Raw genomic sequence first — 25419 nt, 5'->3', positions numbered from 1 at the left:
ACCTTGCCGAGGCACAGCGACAACTCGCGGATACCTCCTCTTATTTACCCCTCGATCGTGACCCCACTAAGGAGCACCAGGCCATTGTCTCCCGCACCATCACCGACTTTATCCGCTCAGGGGATCTCCCATCCACTGCTACCATCCTTATAGTTCCCACACCTAGCACTTGCCGTTTCTACCTCCTACCCAAGATCCACAAACCTGCCTGTCCTGGCCGACCTATTGTCTCAGCTTGCTCCTGCCCCACCGAACTCATTTCTGCATACCCCGACACTGTTTTATCACCCCTTGTTCAATCCCTTCCAACCTATGTTCGTGACACTTCTCACGCTCTTAAACTTTTCGATGATTTTAAGTTCCCTGGCCCCCACCGCTTTATTTTCACCATGGATGTCCAGTCCTTATATACTTCCATCCCCCCATCAGGAAGGTCTCAAAGCTCTACACTTCTTTTTGGATTCCAGACCTAATCAGTTCCCCTCTACCACCACTCTGCTCCGTCTAGCAGAATTAGTCCTTACTCTTAATAATTTCTCCTTTGGCTCCTCCCACTTCCTCTAAACTAAAGGTGTAGCTATGGGCACCCGTATGGGTCCTAGCTATGCCTGCCTTTTTGTTGGGTTTGTGGAACAATCTATGTTCCGTGCCTATTCTGGTATCTGTCCCCCACTTTTCCTTCGTTACATCAACGACTGCATTGGCGCTGCTTTCTGCACGCATGCAGAACTCGTTGACTTTATTAACTTTGCCTCCAACTTTCACCCTGCCCTCAAGTTTACCTGGTCCATTTCTGACACCTCCCTCCCCTTTCTAGATCTTTCTGTCTCTGTCTCTGGAGACAGCTTATCCACTGATGTCTACTATAAGCCTACTGACTCTCACAGCCATCTGCACTATTCCTCTTCTCACCCTGTCTCTTGCAAAAACGCCATCCCCTTCTCGCAATTCCTCCGTCTCCGCCGCATCTGCTCTCAGGATGAGGCTTTTCATTCTAGGACGAGGGAGATGTCTTCCTTTTTTAAAGAAAGGGGCTTCCCTTCCTCCACTATCAACTCTGCTCTTAAACGCATCTCCCCCATTTCACGTACATCTGCTCTCACTCCATCCTCCCGCCACCCCACTAGGAATAGGGTTCCCCTGGTCCTCACCTACCACCCCACCAGCCTCCGGGTCCAACATATTATTCTCCGTAACTTCTGCCACCTCCAACGGGATCCCAACACTAAGCACATCTTTCCCTCCCCCCCTCTCTCTGCATTCCGCAGGGATCGCTCCCTACACAACTCCCTTGTCCATTCGTCCCCCCCATCCCTCCCCACTGATCTCCCTCCTGGCACTTATCCGTGTAAGCGGAACAAGTGCTACATATGCCCTTACACTTCCTCCCTTACCACCATTCAGGACCCCAAACAGTCCTTCCAGGTGAGGCAACACTTCACCTGTGAGTCGGCTGGGGTGATATACTACGTCTGGTGCTCCCGATGTAGCCTTTTATATATTGGCGAGACCCGACGCAGACTGGGAGACCGCTTTGCTGAACACCTACGCTCTGTCCGCCAGAGAAAGCAGGATCTCCCAGTGGCCACACATTTTAATTCCACATCTCATTCCCATTCTGACATGTCTATCCACGGCCTCCTCTACTGTAAAGATGAAGCCACACTCAGGTTGGAGGAACAACACCTTATATTCCGTCTGGGTAGCCTCCAACCTGATGGCATGAACATCGACTTCTCTGACTTCCGCTAAGGCCCCACCTCCCCCTCGTACCCCATCTGTTACTCATTTTTATGCATACATTCTTTCTCTCACTCTCCTTTTTCTCCCTCTGTCCCTCTGAATATACCCCTTGCCTATCCTCTGGGTCCCCCCCCCCTTGTCTTTCTTCCCGGACCTCCTGTCCCATGATCCTCTCGTATCCCCTTTTGCCTATCACCTGTCCAGCTCTTGGCTCTATCCCTCCCCCTCCTGTCTTCTCCTATCATTTTGGATCTCCCCCTCCCCCTCCAACTTTCAAATCCCTTACTCACTCTTCCTTCAGTTAGTCCTGACGAAGGGTCTCGGCCTGAAACGTCGACTGCACCTCTTCCTACAGATGCTGCTTGGCCTGCTGCGTTCACCAGCAACTTTGATGTGTGTTGCTTGAATTTCCAGCATCTGCAGAATTCCTGTTGTTTGCGATGAAATTATGTGTGTTATGGCAGATATGGTCAGACGTCAAATAAGTGCAGAAATCAAGGAGGCTGGACATTTTGCCATCATGGTGGATGAAAGTAAAGACTTGAGTAAAAAGGAGCAAATATCAGTGGTGGTGCGGTATTTGAATAATGAAACAGTGCTTGAAGAATTCTTGCACTTCACTGCAGCAGAAGGGTTGGACGCAGAGTCGCTTCTTAAAAGCATTGAACAGACACTCGCCCAGTGTGTTATTGATAAGAACATGTACATAGGTCAGTGTTATGACGGGGCGGCGGTGATGTCCGAGTGCGATAACGGGGTACGAGAGGTTCAGGAAAGAGGTCCCACAAGCATTATATATACACTGCCATGCTCACAGATTTAACCTTGCTTTAGTGGATGTGGTGAGCAATGTACAACAAGCGGGCAGGTGAGTTTTTTGAAACTGTGCAGCTGCTTTACAACTTCTTTTCAAACTCTGTTGCCCACGATCTTTTCATGAAGAAACAGAGAGAACTAGGATCAACTGCACAGCCCGTGGAGTTGAAGAAATTGTCAGAGACATGCTGGGCATGGCAGTATACAGCTTTGTGGGCTATAAAGAAATCACTGCCTGCCATTCTAGCTACACTACAGGATATTATGGGTCAACCAAATGCATGGAGGAAAACGGAGGCCAGAGCTGTAAATGGACTGATTAACGAGCAGTTTGCTTTACTCCTCACTCTGTTTGAGGATTTATTCCGAGTCACCAAGTTCATGTCAGACCAGCTACAATCTCCCAGTTTGGAACTTCCATCAGCTGTGGACTTGGCTCAGTCTGTTATCGACGCACTCTCGGCAAAACGGGGAGAGGAATCATGGAGTGAAATTCAGACAAGAGCTAGGGACCTGTGCGTCCCCCCCCCCCCCCCCGCCTACATGATTTTGTTGTTGAACGCACACCTGTCACATCCTCTGATGACCTTCGCAAGCACTGTTTCTATCTGGTTATAGACAGACTTCTGACTGAAATGAAAAGGCGGTTCTCAATTGAGACTGAGGGTTTTCTGACTGGAGTCTCAGCATTGAGTCCCAAACACAAGCTCTTCCTAGACAAGAATTGTCTTTGGCCAATGGCCCAATACTACGGAGTGACTGAAGTGAACCTGACTGCAGAGCTACATTAGGTTCGGTGTCTGCTGGAAACAAAACAAAAGCAAGGACAGACAGTGAATGACACAATGGAATTTCTAGCTCTAATGAGACCCTATTGCGATGCAGTTATAGATTTATACAAACTAATCTGCATATCACTGACTCTACCTGTGACATCTGCCTCATGCGAACGGAGTTTCTCTTGCCTCAGACGCCTCAAAAACTACCTAAGGAATAACAGCGGTGATGCTTGGAACAGCAACTTGGCCCTGTTGGCCATAAACAGCCGGAGAACCAGGGCACTTGACATCCAGAAAATCACTGATGCTTTCGCCACCAATCACAACAACAGACGGATTGTGCTTCTCTGAAAAAATCAATGGTGAGTGCAGTAGATTTTTTAAAAATTTGGGCCAAGATTAATGCCGATTATTATTATTATTTTGTGGTGGATACCCCATAGTCCTTATGTTTCCTGCAAATCCTAAAATATTACATTTACAGCTATTAAGCCTACTGGCTTTGCTTAGACTTCCAAGCAGTGATTCTGTTGAATTTTGTTTTAAATTCAGTAGCCGAATTAATTGAGCTATTGCATGGTCAGAGTACGATTTGTCCAACTCCTGGTAAAGCTTTGTATCTGTTGTTTGCCTTATTTGACTTTAATAATGGTGTATCTTTTGGCATTGTCTGTCTATGTAATGCGAATAGCAGTGGACATTGTGGGTTAGTGTTGTGTTTTTCAGTTGAAAAGCACGCATTTGAAGCTGATTGCGGGATTGGTGCGTGATTCACGTTGTGTGCTGTGGGTCGGATGCTCTGTTGGTTTGTTTGTTTATGCTCCGGGTTGTCTCCGATGCTGTTAACACTGTCACAGTTCACTTCTATATTAGATTTGTCAATTGCTGTTGCTTGTGAATCAACAGAGGCATTTATAGTAGGCACATAATGCTTGAAACTGACTTCTGAACGCCAAGTGTCTGGCCTTGCGAATACATGTTACAATACAGCACATCCCTCAGCACCATCACTGAATAATTCAGCCCCACTGTTGCACCAGCAAGAAAAAATCACTGGCGCCGCCACTGACTGTAGGAAGGATATTGAGGATTTGGAGAGTGCAGAAGAGGTTTGCCCAGATGCTGCCTGGTTTAGAGGGTATGTACTACCATGAGAGGCTGGACAAACTTGGGTTGTTTTCTTTGAAGTGGCAGAGGCTGAGGGGAGATGTGATAGAGGTCTATAAGATTATGAGTAGACAGGGAGTATCTTTTTCCCAGGGTAGAAATGTCTAATACCAGAGGACATGCATTGAAAGTGAGAGGGGGTAGGTTCAAAGGGGATGTGAGGGTAAGTGTTTTACTCAGAGTTGTAGATGCCTGGAATGTGTTGCCTGATATGGTGGTAGAGGCAAATACCTTTGGGACTTTTAAGAGGTGTTTAGAGAGGCACATGAATGTGAGGAAGATGGGGGGGGGATATAAACATTGTGTCGGTAGGAGGAATTATTTTTATGGGGCTTTGATTTACTTTTTTTAGCTGGTTCAGCACAATATTGTGGGCCAAAGACCTGTTCCTGTGCTGTGACATTCTACATTCTATAATATACTCCTTAATGATATCATTGTTTAGATCAGTGGTAGTGGCAAATGAATTAATATTTTTGCTTATATTTGCAGTTATATTAAGTTGTTCATCTTTAGAAACTGGAGTGGAAATGGGGCAAATGAGCCCTTGAGCCTACCCCTCAATACCTGATACAGCGTTCATCTCTTTTGCATGTTCTGTCCATATCCCTTGCAGTCTAATGTATCTCAGTGTTTATCTTGAATGTATTCCTAAGACTTTGTCTTTACAGTTGTCTTACCTAGAGAGTCCCAAAAAAATCACAACCTTGTGAGAGAAGGAATTCCTCCTCACTTATGTCTGGCAGGAGGTACAGAAGCCTGAAGTCCCACACCACCAGGTTCAAAAACAGCAACTTTCCTACAACTATCAGGTTCTTGAACCAACCTATACAATCCTAATCCTACCTCAGCAATGAAAACTACAGACCACCTCCTGTCCTTCTATCTGTCTCTGACTGTGTCTTCACTTTATCCCAATATCTTGTTTATGCACAGTCTTTGTTATCTCTCTTTTCACTGTCTTGAATATGTATGTACAATAATTTATATTATGCATTTTCTGTTCTTGCATGGCTATGATGCTGCTGTATTCCATTGTTTTCCATTGTACCTGTACTTGTGTACATCGCTGTACTTGTGAACATGGTGATAAACTTGACTTGACTTTAAATGAGCATCCCCTTATTCTGAGCCTCTGCCCTCTTGTTCTTGATATATCCACTATGGAACACAACTTCTAAGCATCTACATTATTCATTTCTATAGATGCTTCCTGACCTGCTGCGTTCCTCCAGTATTTTGTATGTGTTGCTTTGGATTTCCAGCATCTGCAGACTTTCTCATGTTTGTAATCTACACTGTCAATCCTTCTCATCATTTTCAATAAGGTCTTCTATCATTCTTTGTTCCAATGATTGTAGGTCCAAACTGCTCAATCTTTCTTCATGTTTCATCTCAGCAATCAATAATGTTATAATTTCTCCATCGCAAGCTCTCCCTTCCAGTGCAGTCTCACCAGCACCCTGTAGGGTTGAATCAAAACCTCGCTTTTTTAACTCATGTCCTTTGCAATTAAGATCAACATCATTCATTATAGCAACTTGTTTTTCAATACTGAAAATTAGACTGTGTGGTGTGATAGCAACAACCTCTCACTCAAGGTCAGCAAAACCAACGAACTGATTGTAGACTTCAGGAAAGGAAAACCAGAGGTCCATGAACACGTACTGATCAGAGGATCTGAGGTGGAGAGGGTCAGTAACCTTAAATTACTGTGTCACTATATCATAGGACCTATCCTGGACCCATCATATAAATGTAATTGAAAAGAAACAGCATCTTTACTTCCTTAGGAGTCTGCAGAGTCAGCATGTCATCAAAAACCTTAACAAACCTCTGTAGATATGATAGTGTAAAGTGTATTGACTGGCTGCATTGCGGTCTGGTATGGGAACACCAATGTCTTTGAGTGGAAAATCCTACAAAAGGCTGTGGGTTTGGCCCAGTTTTTCACAGGTAAAGCCCTCCCAACCATTGAGCACATCTACATTAAACGTTATCATAGAAAATCAGCATCTATCATCAAAGATCCTTGCTACCCAGGCCATTCTCTTTTCTCGCTGCTGCCATCAGGTAGAAGGTGTAAGTATCTTAGGACTCTCACCACCAAGTTCAAGACAGTTACTACCCTAAGATTTACTAAGAGATCGCAGGGGTAAAAGGACCCTGATGGCAGTTATTTATAGGCCTCCAAACAGTTGCAGTGATGTGGACTACAAATTACAACAGGAAATAGAAAAGCCTTGTCAGAAAGGCAGTGTTATGATAATTGTGGGGGATTTTAACATGCAAGTGGATTGGGAAAATCAGGTCGGCACTGGATCTCAAGAGAGAGAATTTGTAGAATGTCTGCGAGATGGCTTTTTAGAACAGTTTGTTGTTGAGCCCACTAGGGGATCGGCTGTACTGGATTGGGTATTGTGTAATGAACCGGAAGTGATTAGAGAGATTGAGGTGAAGGAACCCTTAGGAGGCAGTGATCATAACATGATTGAGTTCACTGTGAAATTTGAAAAAGAGAAGCCGAAATATGATGTGTCGGTATTTCAGTGGAGTAAAGGAAGTTACAGTGGCATGAGAGAGGAACTGGCCAAAGTTGTCTGGAAAGGGACACTGGCGGGAAGGACGGCAGAGCAGCAGTGGCTGGAGTTTATGCGAGAAGTGAGGAAGGTGAAAGGCAGGTATATTCCAAACAAGAAGACATTTTAGAATGGAAAAAGGATGCAGCCGTGGTTGACAAGAGAAATCAAAGCCAAAGTTAAAGCAAAGGAGAGGGCATACAAGGAAGCAAAAATTAGTGGGAAGACAGAGGATTGGGAAGTTCTTAAAAGCTTACAAAAGGAAACTAGGAAGGTCATTAAGAGGCAAAAGATTAACTATGAAACAAGCTAGCAAGTAATACAAAGAGGATACTCAAAGCTTTTTCAAGTATATAAAGAGTAAAAGACAGGTGAGAGTAGATATAGGACCGATAGAAAATGATGCTGGAGAAATTGTAATGGGAGATAAGGAGATGGCAGAGGAACTGAACGAGTATTTTGTATCAGTCTTCACTGACGAAGACATCAGCAGTATACCGGACACTCAAGGGTGGCAGGGAACAGAAGTGTGCGCAGTCACAATTACGACAGAGAAAGTAATCAGGAAGCTGAATAGTCTAAAGGTAGATAAATCTCCCGGACCAGGTGGAATGCACCCTTGTGTTCTGAAGCAAATAGCTGTGGAGATTACAGAGGTATTAGCGATGATCTTTCAAAAGTCGATAGATTCTGGCATGGTTCCGGAGGACTGGAAGTTTGCAAATGTCACTCCGCTATTTAAGAAGGGGGCAAGGAAGCAAAAAGGAAATTATAGACCTGTTAGCTTGACATCAGTGGTTGGGAAGTTGTTGGAGTCAATTGTCAAGGATGAGGTTACAGAGTACCTGGAGGCATATGACAAGATAGGCAGAACTCAGCATGGATTCCCTAAAGGAAAATCCTGCCTGACAAACCTATTCCAATTTTTTGAGGAAGTTACAAGTAGGATAGACAAGAGAGATGCAGTGCATGTTGTATATTTAGATTTTCAGAAGGCCTTTGACAAGGTGCCATACATGAGGCTACTTGGCAAGATAAGAGCCCATGGAATTATGGGAAAGTTACATACATGGATAGAGCGTTGGCTGATTGGCAGGAAACAGAGAGTGGGAATAAAGGGATCCTATTCTGGTTGGCTGCCGGTTACCAGTGGTGTTCCACAGGGGTCCGTGTTGGGGCCGCTTCTTTTTATATTGTACATCAACGATTTGGATTATGGAATAGATGGCTTTGTGGCTAAGTTTGCTGATGATACGAAGATAGGTGGAGGGGCCAATAGTGCTGAGGAAACAGAGAGTCTGCAGAAAGACTTGGATAGGTTGGAAGAATGGGCAAAGAAGTGGCAAATGAAATACAATGTTGGAAAGTGTATGGTTATGCACTTTGGCAGAAGAAATAAACGGGCTGACTATTATTTAAATGGGGAGAGAATTCAAAGTTCTGAGATGCAACGGGACTTGGGAATCCTCGTGCAGGATACCCTTAAGGTTAACCTCCAGGTTGAGTCGGTGGTGAAGGCGAATGCAATGTTGGCATTCATTTCTAGAGGAATAGAGTATAGGAGCAGGGATGTGATGTTGAGGTTCTATAAGGCGCTGGTGAGACCTCACTTGGAGTACTGTGGGCAGTTTTGGTCTCCTTATTTAAGAAAGGATTTGCTGACATTGGAGAGGGTACAGAGAAGATTCACTAGAATGATTCTGGAAATGAGAGGGTTAACATATAAGGAACGTTTGTCCGCTCTTGGACTGTATTCCTTGGAGTTTAGAAGAATGAGGGGAGACCTCATAGAAACATTTCGAATGTTGAAAGGCATGGACTGAGTGGATGTGGCAAAGTTGTTTCCCATGATGGGGGAGTCTCGTACGAGAGGGCATGACTTAAGGATTGAAGGGCGCCCATTCAGAACAGAAATGCGATGAAATTTTTTTAGCCAGAGGGTGGTGAATCTATGGAATTTGTTGCCACGGGCAGCAGTGGAGGCCAAGTAATTGGGTGTATTTAAGGCAGAGATTGATAGGTATCTGAGTAGCCAGGGCATCAAAGGTTATGGTGAGAAGGCGGGGGAGTGCGACTGAATGGGAGAATGGATCAGCTCATGATAAAATGGCGGAGCAGACCCGATGGGCCGAATGGCTGACTTCTGCTCCTTTGTCTTATGGTCTATTACCCCTAAACCATCAGATTCATGGAAAAAGAGGATAACTACACTCATCTATTGAGATGTTCCCACAACCAATGCTTTTGCTTTAAGGTCTCTATCTTGTTATTTCATGCTCTCATTATTTATTGCTATTTATTTATATTTGCATTTGCACAGTTTGTTGTCTTCTATACTCTTGCTCTTTCATTGATCCTATTTACAATTACTGCTCTTTAGATTGTCTGAGTATGATCGCAGGAAAAAGAATATCAGGGTTGCACGTGGTGGCATGTACATTCTCTGGTAATAAATTTTACATTGAACTTTGAACATCCTGATCCCTTTGTATTGCAACATCTTGTTTAAATAATAATTTACTTTTTCATTCTTTCTTCCATTCTTCGCCTGCCCCAAAAATGTACTTCATCTGCTGCTCTCTTGCTCATTGACACTGATCTGTATCCATTTGCAAGCTCCATAGTTCTCTTCGCATCTTGCTCTTAACTGTTGTGTCATCAACAAATTTGGCCTCAGTACACTCAGCCCCTTCAATAAAATCATCAAAGTGCATTTTAAGTAGTTGATATTACTGCAGTGATTCTTGTGGTACCCCCAGAGTTACTAAAGCTGCAAATGTCTTGTCAAATATAAAACAAATAAATATTCTTCTTTCAAACAAATCTCCTTTCAGCTTTATTTCATGCAGTTTTGTATTTTGCTGCCACAGAATTCAGCTGGAAGATATGTTCCTGTCTTTCCAAAGCCAAAAAATCGACTTATTCCGAGTGACTCTTTGAAGAGGGTTATGGTGAAACCAAATAAAGAGGTATTATGCAGCTCTTTAATAAGATGGTGATACCATACTAAACTGTCCTATTATATCTGCTGTAAGTTTAGAAAAATGTCAATAAACTACCAAGTCACTCACACCAGAGCTTTTATTTCTTTCATATCAATTATTGGAAATGTAATGTGCAATATCTTCCTGTTTTGTGGTATGCTATTTTATTACTATAAAATTTCCATCCAAATGGTCTTATTTTAAAACAGGAGCCCAGACAGAAAATAGCACCGAGCTGTTTGACTCTGAAAGGCATACTAACTGAACATGTCCCTGTCTCCATCAATATCTGAACATGTATAGACTACAAATACAGGTTATAGGAAAATTTTCTACCTTTCATGTCATTGACATGAATTGTTAACTGTTTCTCCTCCGACTTCCTAAATGATTCCTCGTTTTGTTTTTATTTTTATTCCTTTATTTAATTTATGAACAATCAGTGAAACCAGTTTAGCATGCCTTCCATTGATTTGGATGAGATCGGCAAAGTTAGCATGGACCAGGAACTGAACCTAAATTGTAGCACAATACACACTGCATTGCTCTTGTCGGGTGTGCTAGTGATTGGGCCTCTGAGGTTGTTTCAAGGCTCCAGTGACCAGTACAGTTTAATAGTTGACCTGTCATGAATTTGTTTTCTGTAGCTCAGAAATCTGAGGAAAAATGACATCAGTGTATTTTATAAATTATAGATCCCTTTATCATCTGTGGAAAGAAGTTTCATTAAAAGGTAGAGAGGACATTGAGAGGATGTTTCCAATAGTGGAGAAGTCCAGGACTAGAAAGCACGTCCTCAGAATATAAGGACGTCCCTTTAGAACAGAGATGAGGACGAATTGTTTCGGTCAGAGTGAATCTGTGGAATTCATTGCCACAGAAGGCTGTAGAGGCCAAGTCACTGGGTATATTTAAAGTGGAGGTTGATAGGTTCTTGATTAATAAATGCTTCAAAGATTACGGGAGAAGGCAGGAGAATGGGGTTGAGAAGGATGATAAATCATCCATGATCAAATGATGGAATAGACTCGATGGCCTGAATGACCTAATTCTGCTCCTATGTTTTATAGTCTTATAACACTTCCGTAGAGTAGCAAATAAACTATAATGGTTATTCATTTGTACTCATGAGGGACAATAACTTAAAACAAGTTGATTTTTATATCAACTATAGGTATGTAAATAAACTCATTCAACATGTCCTTATTTATTTTCTCTTCATTACTTAAGAGTGCCAACGTCAGTAAAACGGAAGGCGATGACAGTTCTCATAACCTGGTTCTTGAGAGTTCAGGATTCTGCTTGGCTGCCACCGAACAGCAAGTGCAGGCTTCACAACAGTCTTCAGAGCAGGTTGCCCTTAACTCAAATCATCTAGTTTCTAAAGTGTCAGGGGAAGAGCAGCAGGAGACTCGAGCAGATGAGGACTGCATTCACCAAGGAAGCAAAAGCAGTGTGTCACTTTCAAGAATGCAAGAGGGAACAGACTTTGTAGACCATGCCATAGAAGGGCTAACGTGCTACTCAGACTCCGTGAATTCTGCTGTAACTGAAGTAAGGCAGGATAGCAGCCAACTTCATGAAATGGTTGTGCCTTGCAGCACTCCAATCCCAGTAGCTCACAGTACAGCATTTGAGCAACCGCTAACTCAATCGCAACACAGAACACTGAATTTAAGCAGCTCTTTCTCTGGGAGTGAGCAGTTGCACCATTCTTTATACCAGGAAATAAATGACAAAGGGCCAGTCACGCATGAGGAATTGGCAATATCCCAAAATGAACAAACCACAAGCACTATAGCAATCAATAATGCTGACCAGAATGTAGAAAGCAGAATTCAAACCCCAGAAGTGTTAAGGAATTTCAGCTGTGGAGAGAAAACCCATAATGTAGTCTGTGAAGGGATAGATGTTAACAAGCAGGAAGCGCTGACCCGAATGTCTCTGGTCACAGATCCATTTGCACAGAGTGACCTAAAAGAGACAACTTGTTCACAATCTGTTGACCTGTCACTTGATACTAATGCTGAAAATCAGCTGGAAAACTTCAGCTCAAGTTCTCAAGCTAATATGATGGATGAACATCAAAATGTAAATGAGAAACTGCAAATGTCACCCAACTCAGAGAGAAATTTTGTCTTGAATAACTATGATGATTACCAAAAGGACTCTAATGGTAATTGGTCTGATGTGAATGTCTCTGGTCACTCTGTGACTGAGATGACTGACAATATAACTCTCCCCAAAGATTCAGTTGATCAAGATGTTAAAAACCAACATGTTTCAGAAATTGAAAGGATGCATCCTGGTGACCAAACAGAAAAGGACATAGCCACAAACAACGAAAATCAGAAGATCATCCCGAAATCTTATGAAACCACTCATGGTTGTGGGGATAATGAGGGGTGTAATTCTGTGAATTGTGGTAATACTAGTGAAGAAACAAAGCAAATTATCCAGGAAACATTAAGTGAAAATCATGGCAAAGGTGCTATATCAACTCACTATGCAGACCAGAAATGTAATTCCTTTGCACAATGTCAAGGCAGTCTAGGAGAACAATGCATTGGACACAGTCAATCACAATTTTTAGAAACTCAGTTAGCTGACTCAATACTCGTTTACTCACAAACTGACATGTCGAAGAGCCTTGTGGATTTTAAGGTGTGTTCAAGAAATTGCCTTAGTTCTGAGCCAGAACACCTGGAAAGTGGCAACACTGTTCCACAACAGCTGGGTACAAATATCACCCCTTTGCAAGCAGCTATCTGTCCAGTAAAGAATGAAGAAATTATTCCTGATAATGAAATAAATCATCAACAGATACATTTTACTAATGGAAAAGATACAGAGATCACAAAGGAACAAATAGTGAGTAAAATATCATTGGCCACTACTGAAGAAATAACATATAATAAATTGTCATCATTATATAAACTGGGCTTCCAGACTAAAATCCACACAAACAGCATTGAAGATTCAGCCAAGATAGATTTAAATAGAGGAGAAATTCACCATGATGTTGTCGTTAAACAAAGGAATGAGGATGTTATTGCAGCTTTACGGTTATCTGGCAGTGGAATTGAAAAAGATGCCACTAAGTGTCATCAAAAAGAAAAAGTAAAGAGACAGATTCAAGATGAAGGAAATATGGAATGTGGGGGTGGGACCAACTATGGTGATGGAGAATCCGGTTTAGAAGAACAAATGCTTCCATCTTTAATGGGCCATCTTAAGGAAGAAGAAAGTTTAGTTAAATATGGTACTTCTGATGAGATAGGTTTTTCTGTGGAAGAGATGGATTTGCAACTGGGTTATGACTTTGCAACTGGAGACAAGAATGCAGTACCCAGAAGTCCAAATCTAACAACCATTTCAGTAGTTTCCTCTCAGTACGAATCTGAGGATATCACAGCAAGGCACAAAGGTCTTTCAGTGACAATACCAACTTCAGATGTTGAAACAGCAAAAACTTCTATTCATATAAGAATAAGTGCAGAAACTGATCACAGGATAAATAATGTTAATGAATGTAAGGGTTACAGTTCACCTCTGGTGAATGAGAGATCCTCCAATAAGACTCAGGAGAGGATTAACGCTCAACATGCATCAACATTTTGGACTGCGAACCAAAAGGACAAAAGTGAGCAAAATCCATGGTCTGGTACAAATTGTAAGGTAAAGGTACTTTTATTAACAATTATTGATAAACTTGCTGCATTTTACATATTCGGCTGCAACACGTCAAAGTCCTCTAGAAAGTTAGTAAAGAAATAATTTGTTCTTGCTTGATAATGCAAAAAGCATGCAAGAATACCAGTTACCAGGATTCTCTTCCATATATTCAATTCCATGGACTTCAGTGAAACTGAATATATGGAGGTATGCATAACCATACACTTAGCATTAACAGGCAAAGACATTAACCTATTAACATATGATTTTAACTATGCATTGCATATGTTAAACCTCAGACTTGAAAGAATTCCTCTTGTTCCTCAGCTACTTTAAATTTGTTCCTAAATATATTACTATTATTATTTAGAGATATTGCACGTAACATACTCTTCCAGTGGGCTACCCAATTACACCCATGTAATCAATTAACCTATTAACCCGAATGTCTTTGGAATGTGCAGGAAATTGGAGCACTCAGAAGAAACCCACGTGGTCACAGGGAGGATATTCAAATTCCTTACAGAGAGCAGCAGAATTGAACTTGGGTTGCTGGCACCATTACAATAGTCAGCTAACTGCTACACAACCATGCTGTCTTTTGTTATTTCTAGGCACAAATAAACAAATTAAAAATGAAAGAAAATGATGTCTGAATTTGCAATTAAGAACCAAAGTAAGTAGTTCTGAAGGCATTTACATTATTTTAGTTATTGAACAAATTTCCCCATTATTAAGTAGAAAATGAATCAATGAATTTTAACTTAATTGTGTGTTTTTCCCAACACCATCTTTGATATACTGCCTCTCAGATCTATTCACCTAAGTTAAATTCTGAGCTCCAATGCTGTCTACATGGAGTACCCAATTATCCTTGAGATCACATAGATTTTCACTGGGTGCTCAAATGTCTTGCCATCTCCCAAATATAGTTGCTATCATGGGTGCCACAGTAGCATAGTGGTTAGCGCAACACTATTACAGCTCAGGGCATTAGAGTTTCGAATTCAATCCCAGTGCCCTCTGTAAGGAGTTTGTACGTCCTCCACTTGGAATACGTGAGTTTCCTTCGGGTGCTCCAGCTTCCCCCCGCACAGTCCAAAGTCATATCGGTTAGTAGGCTAATTGGTCATTGTAAATTGTCCTGTGATTAGGTGTTGTCCGACATCAGGTTCGTGGGTTTGGCAAGTGGGCACAGAAGGGACTCACTACCGATGAGTAGGTTAACTATTTATTTACAGGACAAGACAGACACTTAACATTCGATAAACCCTTTAAGTTATACTTGGTTACAAACTTACCTAAACTGAGTGCTCAAAGTGGCAGGACAAAACAGACACCAAACATAAACACAGTAACAAATACGTATCTACAATGTACACCCGGGCCCTCTTTAGTGCAGCACACCTCCACTTTTTAAAGCTTTCATGCCACTGTCAATGACCTACATCATGGAAACACAGAGACAGAAAGGAGGCTGCGTGGTTACCATGTGCTAGATTTAAATTCTACTGGTGCTGTGATGTCATCTGCTTAAGTGGCAGGTAGTGGGAGGAGCTGTAATGTTCCTTACATGGGCCAATCTCCGCTTCTCACAGAGAAGTGGCTTTCAATGAGCGGGTAAGTTAGACACTTATTGCAACATTCCATCTCTCGAAAGACACAGCAGTGTGACACTCAGCTAGCGGGCTGGTATAACTCCAATGGACACCCCACGATAATACCCAGAATTATCAGCCCACCTGTTGCTACCCAGTGTGTTACGGTGTTCGACCAGCCTCCCAATGCTCCAAAAAAACACTGACTTCCCTAAGTGTATAGTACTTAAGGAGCTGGCCCCCTACTTTCCTGATCTTATTTACTGACAGCTGGACATGATCAGCCAGGTGTCATGTTCCCAGTCTTGTCAGGGCCAATCACAGTACAGGTCCCACCTTTCTCTGCAAGCGGGTAGTCCAAAGCCACCATCCAAATAGTCATCATTTCAGCTGACAATCTGGTCAATGCATTCTCTGTATGCTTGAGTGCTGCGGCCATCTGATTGGCCAACATTTCCATCACAGAGGACATGCATATCAGGTCCTGGGACAGCCTAGCTATACCATACAGGGGAAACGCTAACATCCAGAACCTTTTATCTCTGTGATATGTCTCTTACTTGCCAACCCTCATGGGTAGGGTGCTCATCTAGGCTACTAAGGCAATATATGGGTGGTACTGTTGTGGCATGGATGAAATCACTAGAGAGACAGAGTTACTGATAGATACAAAGCAACGTCTTTATTCAACAAAACAAGGAACAGCAGGCATCATACGGATGGAGACGCTTTCAGTGGAAAGGTCTGCTAGCCCAATATGGGCTCAATATTTATTTGCTAAACACAAAGGTCAATCCCTATTTACAAAGTATAGACAATGCTTTCTTTTGAAGCTGCATACAAAACATCACACCTTCTGACTTTATCCTTTCCTCCGGACGCCCGCATGTCTGGGTTGGTACTCACAGCCTTTAGGAATGCAAATTAAATCCACAATACATTTATTTGATATTTTACGTGTTAACATAGAGGACAATTCATATTTATAAAGTATAGATAATAATGTCTTCGAAACTACAGCATCTGGTCAGCGTTAGCAGCGTCTGGTATTCACAGTTTATAGGAAATGCATTGTTATGAACTCAATCCATAGTACTTTGTCAAACAGAAGACTGGTGGCCAAGCCATTTAAGTGTAAATGAATCATCTACCCAAAAACTCACTCTAACAGTCCCTCCTCTTGGCCCTCCTGGACAAAAATTAAATTTGTACCAGGAAATGCCAACCTAGGAAAATCTGCTCAAGTAGGGCAGCAAAAATGCCCTGTCTCAAAATTCTCCCCCCCAATTTTGTGTGCCTCAATATCTATCCTAGCATTCCCTAATCGCTACCTACCAACTGTTAAGCAGAGAGGCTGTTCCAAGTCTTTAGAAAATGCGGCTCCTTTTGTGTGCCTGTTGGCTCTTACCTGGCAGGCTGACTGCAGCTTAATCACATTCCTTTGTCTTCAGCCCTTCATCCTCTGGTCACTGAAACTCTCCTTCCAGGAGCACCCACAGGCCCTCTCATCGATGTACTGGAAGAGGTTGGGGTGGCCTCTACGTAAATGTTTGCAAGGATCTCTCCCCGGTGGCACCCCCTTACAAACTGTCTGGTCGATCACTGGCCCAACTTCTGAAAAGGGCCCAACCCCTCAGACTGGGGATGACTGCTTTCAGATGCTGTGTGCAGTCTGAAATGCCATCAAAGTGGTGGAACTTGCCATCTCTGCTTTAACTTAAAAACCCCTCCCCATCTATTTTCCAATAATTTTTTATTCTATGTTATAAAATTAATCATCTACCTTCAGCAACCATCCTTCTTTACAGAGTACCATCATCACCACACTTTAGCAGGCTGTTCATGGTTTGCCAACATGCTCTCAGTGTCTTCTGCCATGCCCTCGACATTTCCTGCTTTTGCATTCCCTCCGTGTATGTTTCATCAGCTGTGGTCAGGTCTGGCATGGCCGGCTGGTGTTCCTCTCTTAGGTTCTCTGTAATTACATGGTTACTGAGTACACTTGGTCCCCCGCTCTGTCTGTGGGAGCAACAAGAGGGTGAGTCGTATGCTTTAACCTGGGTCCAGTGTTTCCACTGGCTGCCTCGCCGAATCTGTACACAGACACACATATCATTGGATACGAGTACCACCTGTGGTCCTATCCACCTGGGGGCAAACCCTAGCCTTTCCGCAAGCATCCTCACCATAACTTGGTCGCCTGGCTGTGGAAGGACTCTCCCCTTTCCCTCTGGCTCTCTCTGATCAGCGATTTGCTGCTGTTGTTTCACTCAGTCCTTTAACACTTTAAGTTGGTTACAAAGGTCTTTCACGTATTGTGTCATTCTATCGCTGTAAGCCCCAGGCTCCTCGCAATCCGTAATTACCCCATACAAGAGTTGTATTGCTCGCCCCATCAATAATTCGTAGGGGCTGAGGCCCAACGTGCGGTTCGGGGTTGTGCGATATCTTATCAGGATTCCTGGTAATACATCAACCCGTGTCTTTCCTGTCTCAGCTATAGCTTTGGCTAACGCATTCTTGATTGTTTGGTTCATCCTTTCTACCATCCCTGAACTCTGGGGGTGGTAGGGTACGTGGAACCGTTGTCGAATCCCTAGCTGTCGGCACATTTCCTTCACCACTTTCCCCGTGAAATGTGCTCCCTAATCTGAATCCACCTGGATTGGGGTTCCCCACCTTGGGAGGGTTTCCTGAACAAGGATCCATGCAGTGGTGCAGGCGGTGCAGTCCCTTGTTGGGAAAGCCTCTACCCACCGGGTGAAGTGATCCATAATTACTAGACAGTAGCTTTTCCCCCTGCTTTTTGGCAGGGGCCCTGTGAAGTCTATCTGGATGTTTTCCCAGGGTCCCCTTGGCTGAGGCTGATTTGCCAGCTATAGCTTTCTGCCCTTACTGGGGTTATGTTGGGCACAAATGATACAGCGGCGGCAGAATTTCTGAACATCTCTGCCCATCCCTGACCACCACCAGTCCTGCTGGAGGGTTGTGATCATGCTTTGCCTGCCCTGATGCATTGCCCCATGATATAACTTGGGTAGTATCTACCCAATACATGGTGGGGCCACCGCGACACTTCCTTCCCCATGTATCCAGCACCCATCTGGTCCCTCATTTGCCCCTTTTCTCCTCCATTTTCCCTTCTCTTCTGCCTCCACCTCTTCATATAATTTTACTAAGCTGGCTTCTGTTGTTTCCTCCTGCACACTTGCAATTTCAATTGCCTCTTGTACCCCTGCTGCCTTACTCACAGTAATGCCTGCCCTCGGAGGAACTGGGAAAACATTATGTTCTGGAGTGGCTACAGTCTCTCTGAGAATCTCCTGGTGATTTTGTTCCTTCACTATACCCTGAACAGCAGTCAGTGTGTCAGTTTGTATAGGGTCCTGCTTAGGGGGTTTATGCATACCCTCCTCTATTTTAACTGGGTTTATCTTTACTCGACCACAATCTCGCTTGCATGTAGCCCACACTGCTGGGAACTGCTGACAAGGTAACCCATAAACCCCATCCGGGCTGCTGTCTCTGATGATCGAGGCAGCTGCAACTATGCTAGGCAGGTTGTGTATTCTGTTGGTTGTATGCGCTCGCTGCCCCTGACTCGTCCATATTATTTCTCCCTTCCTGAATCTATAACAGTTCCTACTTCCCTTAGGATGTCTATTCCTGCCACCCCACTAGGGATAGGGTTCCCCTTGTCCTCACCTACCACCCCACCAGCCTCCAGGTGCAGCATATAATTCTCCGTAACTTCCGCCACCTCCAACAGGATCCCACCACTAAGCACATCTTTTCCTCCCCCCCCCCTTTCTGCTTTCCACAGGGATCACTTCCTACACGACTCCCTTGTCCATTCGTCCCTCCCATCCCTTCCCACCGATCTCCCTCCCGGCACTTATTCTTGTAAGTGGAACAAGTGTGACACATGCCCTTACACTTCCTCCCTCACCACCATTCAGGGCCCCAGACGGTCCTTCCAGCCGAGGCGACACTTCACCTGTGAGTCGGCTGGTGTGATTTACTGTGTTCGGTGCTCCCGGTGCGGCCTTCTATATATTGATGAGACCTAACACAGACTGGGAGACCGTTTCACTGAACACTTACGCTCTGTCCACCAGAGAAAGCAGGATATCCCAGTGGCCACACATTTTAATTCCACGTCCCATTCCCAATCTGATAAGTCTATCCATGGCCTCCTCTACTGTCAAGATGAAGCCACACTCAAGTTGGAGGAACATCACCTTATATTCCGTCTGGGTAGCCTCCAACCTGATGGCATGAACATTGACTTCTCTAATGTCCGTTAATACCCCTCCTCCTGTTCTTACCCCATCCTTCCTTCCTTCCTAACTGCCTTCCTTTATTTATTTATTTATATTTTTCTCTCTCTCTGCCCCTCTCACAATTACTCCTTGCCTGCTCTCCATCTTCCTCTGGTGCTCCCCTCCCCCCGTCTTTCTCCGTAGGCCTCCCGTCCCATGATCCTCTCCCTTCTCCAGCCTTGTATCCCTTTTGCCAATCAACTTTCCAGCTCTTAGCTCTATCCCTCCCCCTCCAGTCTTCTCCTATCATTTCGGATCTCCCCCTCCCCCCCCCCACTTTCAAATCTCTTACTATCTCTTCTTTCAGTTAGTTCTGACGAAGGGTCTCAGCCCAAAACATCGACTGTGCTTCTTCCTATGGATGCTGTCTGGCCTGCTGTGTTCCACCAGCATTTTGTGTGTGTTGCTTGAATTTCCAGCATCTGCGGATTTCCTCGTGTTGGCTGTTAACAGTGTTACTGATTATACAGCTTGCAGTTTTAACTTCCACTTCATGACATTTTTGTGGCTGATAATTGAATGTAGTATGGTAGATATATCACATATTCAGAGGTCCTGTATACCAGATGAAACTTCAAACTTTGATACCTTCCTTTTGATTCAGGTGTTTAAAGACCCTGTAGAATTACTTCAAGACCAGTGAACATCATAAACATTTCTTCCTTAATTAACACTGTGAAAATGGAATAATAATAATAATGGAAACACCATGATAATAGAATTGTCCCATTACCATTAGTGGGGAGAAAGTGAGTCATTATTCATTGGGAAAATAAAATGGGTCAATTTTATCAATGATGCGTGAATGCATTTTTTCCAGCTTAAAATTGTTACCTAGCAAAAATGTGCAATGTAACTATATGATGAAATATCAGTCAAAAGTAGAATGCTCCTTTTATACAAACATTTTTGGTATTTTACGAGTGCTATCTCTTTTGTTTTAGACATTGTCCAACTCCTTCCCAGACAAGGTTCATCCAGGTAATTAGTCATATGTATTTTTTGGTACCAGCATCAGGTTTATTATCACTGACATGTGTCATGAAATGTATTCTTTAGCGACAGCAGTACAGTGCAAATTTTATATTTTAATGTTTTAATTAGCATTTATTGGCTTTATTGTTTTTTAATGTTAAATTTTCCCCATTTTCTTTCGAATATTCTAAGATACATACTCTTAACAAGCAGGAAGATGATAAGCTTATGGATGATATGAGTTTGTACAGATGTACTGGATATATGACAGCAGAGGAATACTGTAGAAAGAAATCTTGTTATTCTACCACTTAGTATGGAATATTGGCACTGACTTGTTAGTTTGGTTTGGGTTTATTTATTTAGTGACACAGCTTCCTTTCCACTGTAAATCCTTTTGTACTTTACATTGAATCTTTAGGAACCAGAAAATTCTGTTGAAGGCTTTGTCAGAGTTAAACTGAAGCTGGCTGTGATGAGATGTAGGAGATTTGATTTGCTCACTGACCTTTTCCCCAATTTTAATACCATTTGACCTTTCACAGTGACAAATTATGAATTAGCCGTGCTAATTTCATGCACATTCAACTGCAATTGTTGATGTGTAAATGTTAAATATTTTCACCTCTACAATATATTCTTTTGCACATTGGCTGTTTGTCAGTCTTTGTGTGCAGTTTTTCATTGTATTTTGTGTTCTACTGTGAATGCCTGTGAGAAAATTAATCTCAAGGTATTATATGGTGACATATTTATACTTTGATAATAAATTTACTTTGAACTTTGAACTTTGGTAGGGAAGGGTGGACACTTCAGCTCTCTAGAGGAGGCTTCAACTTTGTGGCTAATACCTGCTCCAGTGTGTGTAATGAGCAATGACAATAGGATTCCTTAATTACCAGATGCATGATAGGATTTTTATACTGCACTCAAACAAGTTAACAATCTAGTTTTAAATAAAAACCTTAAACAATACATAAAACTTTCTAAGTGTAAGTGTTAAACCGTGTTATAGGAACTTCACAGTATCTGGTTATGTAGAAGCTTACTCGGCGGTATCATAACTAAAGCATAGAGCATGGAACATAGAAAAGTACTGCATAAGATCAGACCCTTTGGCCCACCCTTTGAACCAATTAAATTAGTTCTGGAATGGCTAACTAAACAAATCTATAGTACATTGAACACAGAACAACATACTTTGATAATTTCCTTAATTTACAGAACTGTTAAAAGAATGTTTTCTCTGGCCCTTGATACATCTAGTACGAGTGTTTATATTAGTCAAGGCAATCTCTAAAATTGTAATTGAACAGAAAGCAACTCATGTTCTCAGTATTATTTGCTTACTTTTATTTGCATGATTTGTCTTCTTTTGAACATTGGTTGTCTGTCAGTCTTCATTTATGCACAGTTTTCATAAATTCTATCAATTTTTTTTATTTTCCTGTAAATGCTTACAAGAAAATAAGTCTCAAGGTACTATATGGTGACTTATATGTACTTCGATAATGAATTTACTTTGACTTTGTGATTACTAATTAAAGCAATTAACCAACATATCCACCTTGTAGATGATAAAGGTTATGAATTACAACTCAATAAACCAGTGGTGGAAAACAAGGACACAACAAATGTCTCACTGCTCGTTACCCCTCAGGATAATACTCAATTCACAACTGAGATGGAAGACCTGCACTTAAGGTATTAACAAAGTACCTACTATGGTTATTAATTAGAAAATGGAATCTGGGCTTGTTAAGATGTTAGCTGTAAGACTCCCTAGTGTTTGATGTGAACTTCATATATATTTTAATGTTCCACTATCTAATAAGGCAGACCCTATATAATTCTTATAATGGCTTATATTATAAAGTGCTGTCACAGTCTATAGTGTTATGTACCCTTAGGGTTCATACTTTGTGTGGACTGTCACTTTAAAACGTCGGGAGAATGAGACTGAATTTTGGACACGGTTTGAGCTGCTCCAGAGAGAGAGAGGTGGAGTTATTTGATGGATAATCGTGTTATGGTTTCTCTGCAGCATGTTTACTTTTTACAAGGACAGTTACAGACACAGAGAAACACATGCTCAGAGTCAAGATAGATTTGATCAATGAAAGACACCAGTGAGTGAGGTCCTGGTTTAAACTTTCAGTAGCCCAAAAGGGGTGAGTTGAGATCGATCCTGAGTATTGATAAATCACTGTCACAAGTTTTCTGCAACTAGAACACGTTTGCAGGAAGAGGAGAGGAGAGATAGGTTTGAAACAGAAGAAACCTAGTGACAAAGAGATCACTGTTTGGACTCTCTCTCTAAGTAGCCCGGGAGGGTGAGTTTGTTTCCATTCAACTATGAAAGTGTGATTGTCACGTAGTTAATCCACGGGAGTGGTTTCTCTGGTGAGGGAAGTACCTTTGTGAATACCACTTGTGTGTTACCCTTGTTTGGGTGTGGTAGTTCACTGAAGAAAGGCACCCCTGTGGCAAATCACTGTTGGAGTTATTTCGTATGTTGTGGAACTGGATAAGTGGCTATCACACTTATGTGTTTGGGGTAACCTTGTGTGGAAACTACCTGTGTGTGATAATCCTTGCCTGGGTTGGTAGTTTTACCACTTGAAGATGGTACCTCAGTGATAGACTACTGTTGGTGATAAGCCATACGTGGATTCTTTCTGAGTATTCTGTGGCCACCACTTTGAGATGACCCGTAGCTGAATTTGGGTGTGGTACCACTTGTGTTAAAAGGATATTCGTTGAAGATCACTGTCGGTGATACTTCGTGTGTGGCGTGGAACAACTTCGGGGATAAAACCTACTACTATTGTTATTTTGTATTGCTGTCGTGGAATCTGTGGAATATCAACGTAATTGCGTTCTCACAACATTTGCCTTTTGGATTACAAATATCTCTCATTAATTACCCTGAGCATTGAACTGAACTATCTTACATTCCATCGTAAGACTGTATCCCTTACCACCTAAGCTTGAAGAAGTTTGGGTTTTATATTTTTGCACCTGTCTATGCATAAGTTCTGCTGATCTGTTTGATTTATCTGGTTTTATATTACTGTATTGCGTAGTTACTAATAAAAATAGCATTAGTTAACAGCAAAACCAGACTCCAGGTGTGTTCCATTTCTGCTGGTTCTTTTAACCCATTACGGGGTACGTAACAATAGAAATAGGTAATAAACTGCCAATGTTATTTCTGGATATACAGAGCAACTAATAGTTGTAAGAAATAAGGATATTTTGCACTGGTAGAGTAAGGTTTATTTATGTCTCATTCATTCCCTGACTAGGGCTATTAATAGGCCTTGCTTTCCTGTTTTGGTCTGGTCTGTGTGCAACTCCAGACACACAATGAGATGGTTGATACGAACATAAAACAAGTGATTTTGCAGATGCTGGGAATCAGAGTGACACACAAAATGCAGGAGGAACTCAGCAGCTCCAGCAGCATATCTATGGAGAGGAATAAGCAGTCAACATTTTGGGCTGAGACCCTTCATCAGGACTAATGAAGGGTTCGGCCCAAAATGTCAACTCAGTTTTCAGGAATGAAGTTAGGAAGCACTTCTCATAGAGTCATAGAGTGCTATGGCACAGAAACAGGCCCTTTGGCCCATCTAGTCCATGCCAAATTGTTATTCTACTTAGTCCCATCCACCCTCCATACCCCTCCAATCCACGTACTTAACCAAATTTCTCTTAAATGCTGCATTCGAATCTGCATCCACCATTTCCGCCCGCAACTCATTCTATACTTTTTTGTAAGGTATGGTACAGGTCTGTAACTTTGTTCTATAGATGCTAGTTCAGTGTTGCATGAATTTCGACTGACATTAAAATTCAAAGGAACTATGATATTAAGTGGCAGAATGGTCTTAAAAGGTTATCCTATTCCTGTTTTCTTAAATTAGTAGCATATTCAAGAGGCACTTTTAAACCAGTTCATGAGATCTGAACTGATGTAAAAACAAAATAACTACTCAATCAGGTCATCTTTGTTCAATTTGAGGGGAAGGCCACAAGTCAAGCATGGGTGAAGTCTCCTCTGTAAATAATGCTACAGAGCTTCAGTTTAGCTTTCTCAAGAGATAATGGACAGCTTGAGGTGGCAGAAGAGGTAAGAAATTTTGAAATAGGAGCACAGTCACTGATTTACTACTCACTCTGGGGTAGCACTTTTTAGGTTTTGGCCTCATTCGGATACTTATAGAAAGTTGTCCTGAAAATCTGGAGACAGTAAAGTCATCTCGCCCTTCCACTGACCTTCAATGTGACCAGAGGCCTCAGTTAAATTATTCTTTGAAATACCTTAATGAACTGTGAGGATATTGGTCAGAATATGCTGTTTGCTTGATATCAGAGGAAATGTGTACCAAGTACAGCTCTGCTGTAAATGCAGTCATTACTTAACAAAGCATAGGAATCCATTTTACATATTATAGCATAATTTATCTATTCTAAGTAAATCTATTGCCAGCTTATTTATACAGTTACCTGAAGTACAAGGGTTCCCAACCTTTTTATGCTGTGGACCCCTACTATTAACTGAGGGGGTCTGTGGACTCCAGGTTGGGAACCCCCTGGTATTTGTTTGATGATTTGGAGTCAAAGGCCACTTTACATTTACATATATAGCATCATTCATCTGTTTTAAGTAAATCTTTTGCAAACTTATTTACATGGTTATCTGAAATACAGGGGTTCCCAACATTTTTTATGCTGGGGACCCCTACTATTAACTGAGGGGTCTGTGGGCCCCAGGT

General features: G+C 42.3%; 1 protein-coding gene across 1 annotated transcript in view; it reads left to right on the top strand.

Moving 5' to 3' along the window:
* LOC140191081 (uncharacterized) overlaps positions 1-12400 on the top strand; it is a 60859-nt gene extending 48459 nt beyond the window's left edge. The window contains exons 5-7 of the mRNA XM_072248156.1: positions 9955-10053; positions 11299-11421; positions 12317-12400. Of these exons, the coding sequence (XP_072104257.1) occupies positions 9955-10053; positions 11299-11421; positions 12317-12400 (306 nt within the window). The remainder of the gene's footprint in view (positions 1-9954; positions 10054-11298; positions 11422-12316) is intronic.
* The last annotated feature ends 13019 nt before the right edge of the window (positions 12401-25419 follow it).

This window comes from Mobula birostris, chromosome 32 (genome assembly GCF_030028105.1).
Source record: "Mobula birostris isolate sMobBir1 chromosome 32, sMobBir1.hap1, whole genome shotgun sequence".
NCBI classification, from domain to species: domain Eukaryota; kingdom Metazoa; phylum Chordata; class Chondrichthyes; order Myliobatiformes; family Myliobatidae; genus Mobula; species Mobula birostris.
This window is presented reverse-complemented; position numbering and strand designations above follow the sequence as displayed.